The 7,500-nt window shown below is 42.5% G+C and overlaps 1 protein-coding gene across 2 annotated transcripts in view; it reads left to right on the forward strand.

Moving 5' to 3' along the window:
* Positions 1-7,500, forward strand: part of LOC134187873 (WD repeat-containing protein 49-like) — a 26,298-nt gene that overhangs the window by 11,548 nt on the left and 7,250 nt on the right. For both annotated transcript variants that reach the window (XM_062656041.1, XM_062656039.1), the window contains 3 exons: positions 3,867-3,928; positions 3,995-4,090; positions 4,343-4,411. In XM_062656041.1, coding sequence (XP_062512025.1) covers positions 3,867-3,928; positions 3,995-4,090; positions 4,343-4,411 — 227 coding nt within the window. The remainder of the gene's footprint in view (positions 1-3,866; positions 3,929-3,994; positions 4,091-4,342; positions 4,412-7,500) is intronic.

The raw sequence follows: 7,500 nt of genomic DNA on the forward strand, positions 1-7,500 counted from the left end.
TCATGCGGGTTACGTTCGATATTTGGGCTGTCACTGCAGTTCTTCATGAATACAATAGTTAATACAATAGTTGGAGGTCTGTAAGTTAGGCAAAGGTGATGGCCAACAAAGGTGCGTGACTACCACGCACAAGGCTGTCATTTGCAAACTCTAATGCGGCCACTGGAAATATGCATGGCCGTAGCTTAACCTTAAAAAGGGCTTTGTCTAATACATTAAAAGGGACCAATGACGTCACAACCACAGCAAGGGATTTTTTAAATTATTGTATAATATATATATATATATATAAGTCTTGCCTGTACAGCACAGTAACAGTATTCGGGCACTGAGATTGGCAAAAGAGGGCAGGTATGGTGATGCAATGCGTTCCTGGAGCTCCCAAGGTTGTGCATCTCATGACAGTGAAGATGCACTAACAGATTTGCAACGTCGTCATCCAGATCATATTCTCCCTACTTGGTGTGAAGAATTACCTCCACCACTGGTAGCTGATTCAAATACGGTCCTGTCTTGTTTACAAGCTTTTCCTAGAGGGTCTAGTCCTGGCTTTTCACAACTTCGTGCTCAACACCTATTAGATGCCATCAAAGGCACCAATGTTCCAGCGGCTACTACTTGCCTTGATAATCTCATGAAGCTTATGAACTTGTTGTTGTCTGGGAAAGCTGATCGACGCATTGCACCTTGGTTACTTGGTGCACCACTAACAGCAATTCACAAAAGCAGTGGTGGGTTTCGTCCTATCGCAGTAGGTGATACTCTCCGTCGATTAGCAAGCAGAATTTGTTGTTTGTTTGCAAAACCCCACCTACCTGAGCTATTTCTTCCTTATGGTCAAGTGAGTGTTGGGATCAAAGGAGGACTTGAGAGTGTGGTTCACACAGTACGTACCATTATTGATCATCATAGCAGTTCAGAGGATTTCTGCTGCTTCAAGGTTGACATGGTTAATGTATTTAATGAATGCAGCAGGACTACGTTTTTGAAACGACTTGTGAAAGAGTTTCCAGAGCTGATGGCATGGGTGCAGTGGTCATACCACACAAAAGGAGAACTGGGGTTTGGCAACCACCGCATTGTTGCATCAGCAGGAGTATAGCAAGGAGACCCTCTAGGCTCTTTACTTTTTTCGCTGGTTATTATGGAACTTGTGGATGATATTGACACTATTCCAGGAATAAACCTTTCTCTCTGGTACTTAGATGTTGGCACTTTTGTTGGAACCCAGCAGGCTGTCAAAATGCTATTAGATGCTCTACTACAACAAGGCCCTTGATATGGCCTACTAGTCAATGTTGATAAATTTGAAGTTTTCTGGCCCTCTGGCGATCAGACCTTTACCGAATTTCCATCTGAAATCGAACGAGTCTATCAGTCAGAGAGAGGCGCTACTCTACTTGGTAACCAGTATATGGTAAAGATGATTTCATTAATTCAACCCTTGCTAAGGTTGTTGATAAGTTCTGAATTCTCAAAGCCATCTCCAAGATCTGGACAATCCGCAAGTGGAACTACACCTCTTGAGAAGTTGTCTGGGTTCTTGTAAACTGAACAGTCTCCTACCAACCGTTCCTCCAAGTCTTGGCAGTGACCAGTTTGTACGCTTTGACAAAGGACTTTGGAGATCTTTGGGTGTTATAACCCACTCATCTATCTCTGATTCTGCATGGTATTAGGCTACACTTCCGCTGAAAGTTGGTGGTTTCTTGTTAAAAGAAGCTGTACCATCCTCTTCTGCAGCCTTTCTTGGAAGCTGTAACTTTTCTCAGAACCTTGTTCGCTTCTTCCTGGACAAGAATGCTTCCAATACAATTGACTTAGATAACATCACCAACAATCCTTATGTCTGCATTCCAGGTGAGAACCATGCTAGAAACATATTGCCCAAGTATCTTGGAAGTGACACGATTCCTCCCAATCTCACAAATGCTTTGCAACGTCAAATCCAATCAAGAATTGATTCTCATCTGTTGTCAAATCTGAAAGAGGTTTTCAGTCTTCGGGATCAAGCACGTATTAATACCATCTCTACACCTCATGCAGGAGCGTGGTTAAGGGCAATCCCTAACCCAAAGCTCGGCCTGGCCATGCTCTGACATGAACATATTTTAGCTTGTAGATACTGGCTTGGAATCTCTACCTTTCCGGACAGTCAACAAGCAGCAAGATGTCCATGCGGACATGTCATGGACTGTTTTTGTGACCATGTCCTTGGCTGCGGGCATGGACCTCTTCGCATAAAACGCCATAATGCAATCAGCGAGGTTATCTGGCATGCACTGCTTGCTGATAACAGAGATTCGAAACGGGAACAAAAGTGCGGAGGGGAAAGCAATAATCGACCTGGTGATGTGTTTCACCCAGATTTCCTGGAGGGTCGTCCCACATTCTTTGATGTTTCAGTGAGGAATTCTATGCAACCATCCTATGTCTCCAAGGCAGCCATAAAACCAGGTGCCGCAGCAGGAGCTGGTGAAATAGAGAAAGACGAAAAGCATGACAAGGTGGTTACTCAAGCAGGAGGTCATTTCTACCCGCTCATTGTAGAAACTTTAGGAGACTGGTCTCCCTCAAGTCTAGAGACGCTGAAGGTCATAGCCTCAAAAGCTTCATCAATGAACAGCATACCTTTCTCTCAGACATACTCAAATTTGATGGAACAGTTGTCCGTGAGACTGTGGCAGTATAATGCCAAGCTATTATACAGTAGACTGAACCTGGACTTTGATGACTTGTGGGATTTTCCTGTCACTGTAATGTAGTTATGTTTAGGGACTGAGTGGGTAGAGTAGTTTGGGGTAGTCTGGGGCAGTTTGGGGTAGTTTGCATAGAAGAAGAATATAAAATATATATGCATATATATATTTTGACATTTCCGTGAGGAATTCGTTCACTCCCTCTCACCTTATTAATACTGCCATAAAAGCTGGTGCTGCTGCTGAGGCTGGGGAAGTGGACAAAGATGAACGCCATCTTGCTAACGTTTCCAGTTATGGCTGTTTGTTTTACCCTCTTGTGGTGGAATCATACGGAGTGTGGGCTGCACATAGTCTGGAGGTGTTGAGATCAATTGTCTAGAAGTCTCTTCTATCATCTGGCTTGTCTCTGGGCCAAGCTTCCAGGCAATTTCACGAACAGTTATCTGTTCGTTTATGGCAGTACAATTCAAGACTGATTAGTGACTATCTGCCTAATTATTATGACTTAGACTCTTTGTGCTTCCGTCCTTAGGGCGGATATGTGTTATCTGTGTTATCTGTATTATATACAAATATATGGTTTGTATGTATAAACATACACACATACACGTGTACTCACCACTGTGGGTATACATTCCAAATTTTTAATGCATACATATAGTTTTCTAAAATTATAGGTCAGTAACTTTGATAGAGTCATAGGAAACAACTAAGCTTATTGCAAGAAATCAGTTTTAGCTCTAGCTAGTCTGCAAGAATGAATTTGACGACGAGAAAAGCAGCCCACTACTTAAGTTGTTGTCTAAATCCACTTCTACATCACAGTTAATAATGTGAAGGAGTCCAAGATGGAACAAGCGACTTTGGATTGAAAGCTGACTTGCACAACTAAGCGGGTGGTTTATTCTAATCCCTAATCCCCTGGCTACTGGCCTGAATATGATGCATATTAATTATCCAACAACAAGGTCCAATTCTCAAAATCACGTCGTCGCCAATATGCTTTTTCCGTCAATTTCTTTGCAGACCGCCAAAATATATTTTTGCCAATGTTTCACATGGTATTAATTTTTGAGGCTGTGCTTGAAGTGATTTATCTCAACAGGATAGTTTAGATGCATTTCCATTATCTATCTGCAGTGCTCATTCGACTTTTATTTTTAGTTGCAACAAACATGGTTTTTGAGGAGGAACATAGCAGGCTCTTTGCATCGTTTAATAATCAGGTTCGCTGTCATACTTGGGTGACTGTTGTGTATATGCATAACTAACTTAGTCAATGGCTATGTTAGCTGTGTCTAGCGGAGATCAGGCATGATGCAAAAAACAGAGTTGTGACTCACGAGAAGTCGGTTGTGTGTGTTGTCTACAGCAGCAGATATAATCAGGTCAGAATGAGATTACAGTTTTTATCATTATTAGATTTTGATAGCAAGTTGTTTGAATAGAAATTTGAGTGGGTATTGCAAAAATAGAAATTGTTTGATTTTGTATCTATTTGCGAGTGGTATCTAATGCTACTCATTGGCTATTGCTACAGGTCATGATCTCTGATGAGTAACTAGATATATATGTCATAATATAATATGATGAGTATTTTTGTGGTTTGTGTAGTTGTATAACTGTTTTTGGGTTTGTAGGTGTTAACTGCAGGTGCTGATTCTGTTATTGCTGCGTGGATACTTGATACGGGACAGAGAGTTTGGAAGGTAAGTGGAGTTTTTTCCACACACGGTCAACTACAATTTAGAAGCACTTGAGCCACACATACACACACACACACACACACACAGACACACGCACGCACACACACACACACACACACACACACACACACACACACACACACTTACACACACTCAGATGCACTCGCACACGCACACACACCCACGCACTTTCCCCCCGCACACACACCCACGCACTCCCCCACACACACACAGAGACACAGACACACAGACACCATCCATCCATTTGCTCCTTGTGCTCCATGAGTATTATGAGGGTACAGGAGATGTAGGCCATGGAATTAAGTCTACACTGCTCAAAGTCTGTCTCAACAGAAACGCTTGTGATTATATAGACATTGTTGTTTGAAAGTCTAATTACAAAACGGACATGGAATTCTTGAGGTGTTAGAATGACCACATTGGTGACTAATCAAACCTGCCTTGTTAAATGCCGAAATGAGCCCCCAGGATGAGTACAGTGCAGAGAAGACTCAGTTTTTACGAGTTGTGTTCACGCCGTCGTTTTCTGTCATTCCTGAGGCTCCTACCTTTCTCTTTGCCTTCTACTTCCTTGTTGAAATGCTTTGCACTACGTTTGATGATGGAGCACCCCAAGAGCTACGCTCCTCAGCTTTCTTCCTCCAGGATTCCAACAAGTTACTGTTTGAGGTCACCAGACAACATCATTTCAACGACGCTTCTGTCCACGAACATTGTGCTTGCAACCAACAGGAGCAGACACAAGAAGTTGCTTGGGTAAGCGATAACTGAGCATCCTTGAGAGATATGCAAGAAAACGGAGACGACGTTTAAGAGAATCGATGAGATGAGATCTTTTTCTGTTTAGCCATCTTGCGTATCCTAGAGTGACGCTTTTGCTCCTTGACCGAGATTCCCAATATAGTTTGAAGGCAACGAACCAGAAAGGACTCAAGACGACAAACGTGAGGGTCAAGGAAGATGGTGCAGTCAAGACCATACACCAAGATTGGAAGGATCACACTTTTCATAAGACGAATCTTGGTGCTGGTCTTGATTTTACGTTGATACCACAAGATCCGAGAGAGTGGCTGGAAGGCATGTGAGGCTTTACCGATTCTGGAATTAATCTCTGTGTCCAATCCACAATTTATTTGAACAATGCTGCCCAAGTACTGAAAATGAGAGACCATGCACTTCAATAGGCTCGTCTCCTAGCACAAGGTGGATTGGTACATTGTAACAGGAGTTTGAATGTGTGAGCACTCAGATGGTAGAACTGCTAAGGTTTTCGTCTTTTGCAACTAGTAGCAAGACCCAGTTTCTTACAGCAGTTTGAATGGGAATCCAGCTTTGTGCAGCGAGGTCAAGCCAATTGCCAGAGAGAAGAGCTATATTGTGGGCATACTCCAGATCAGTCACCAATTATTCAAACCTCAACGTCTTCCTGTTCCCAACAAGATCAGCATCATGAAATTGACTACTTTGATGCCCATTCCTTGTGATCTGTGGTTATCCAGAGCCATGTGAATGGCAACGTAAAAGTAGAGATTGAATAAGGCAGGTGCCAACACACAGCCTTACCGGACACCGTTGGTGACAGAGAACTTGTCTGATACCTTCCCATAAACCTTTAGTGCAGCGCTGCAATTCTCGTGTAGGGCAGGAATAATGGCCAGCAACTTGGAAGGCAATTGATATGAATAATGAAGGATGTGCCAAAGAGCATATCTGGTTGACCGAATCATATGCCTATTTAAATTATATCAATAAACAACGGGATGGTGATATTCTCGTGCTCTCTCCATCAATAGCCTCTACCTCGACAGATACCACACTGGTTTTTACTGAAAAGTTGTTCCGCTCTGGGCTTATGATAGCTTTGGCAAACACCTTACCAGGTATGCTTAAATGAGCAGTACCACGGTAGTTGTTGCAGATGGTACAGATTTCTTTTTTGGGTAGGGGCACAAGAAATTGACTTTGCTAGTCCGCGGTAACTAATTCAGTCGCCCAAATGACATCAAAGATAGATGTTAGCCAATGAGTAGTCACATCCTCACCCAAACTGATAATCTCTAAGGAGATTCCATCAATACCATGGACGTACTTTTTTCGATCTTAACTGGGAGCTGAATGATTTGATCTCCTCTTCAGAAAGGGGAATAGACAACTATTCGTTTGACGGAGATGAAGTGGACAAGGAATGGGAATACTATTGTGAATATTATTAATAGACAATGGGAATATTATTAATGGAAACAGCATTGATGTTAATCGGGCAATTTAGCACCCCTTGAAATGTTTGACCCAACGAGTCAACTTTTTCTTATATTTATATGTAAACTCGTACCATCTTCAGCAACTAGATTGGTTGAAGCTGGTTTAGAATACGTCTCCTGTAGAAGGCGTAAATTCTTTATTGTGTTGTTCAACCTCCTTGCGGTGATCCTAGGTTCCTTGGCTATGGCCCTGCAAATAGCACAACGTGGTGCAGTTGGAGTAGCGCCCCAGTATATGCTATGCACATCCCATTTGGGTGTTCAGAACACTCAGCTTTCAAAACCAAGAAGGTTAAGTCTACATGCACGCACGCAAACACACACACACACACACACACACACACACACACACACACACACACACACACACACACACACACACACACACACACACACACCATCCATTCATCCGTTTATTCATGTTCTGCCTTAACTTGAGTAAGTGGTGCAGGCCACACTGTTTGGTCACTTCAGAATCCACTCAGTGACGCCTACGCCCACGTCCACGCCCCCACTCTACACATTACTTCAGCTTGACTTTGCACAGAAATTTAGCTTGTACATGTAGCTACTAGCTGTGCTCTAAAGTCTTAGAGCGGTTACAGCTTTTTCTATTTTGTCCTAAATCCCTATGTCATAACTTTCTAGCATTGTGTGTGAATGTGTCTGTGCATGTTTGTTAGAATTTTAGCATCTGTTTAGCATCATGGCAAACATACAATGTCACTCAACTATACTTGTTGTAGAAGCTGAACGATTAGCTTTGACAGCAATTACTTAGAACTGTAAGTAGACGTTTTTATATTTCTC

This window comes from Corticium candelabrum, chromosome 12 (genome assembly GCF_963422355.1).
Source record: "Corticium candelabrum chromosome 12, ooCorCand1.1, whole genome shotgun sequence".
Classification (NCBI taxonomy): Eukaryota; Metazoa; Porifera; class Homoscleromorpha; order Homosclerophorida; family Plakinidae; genus Corticium; species Corticium candelabrum.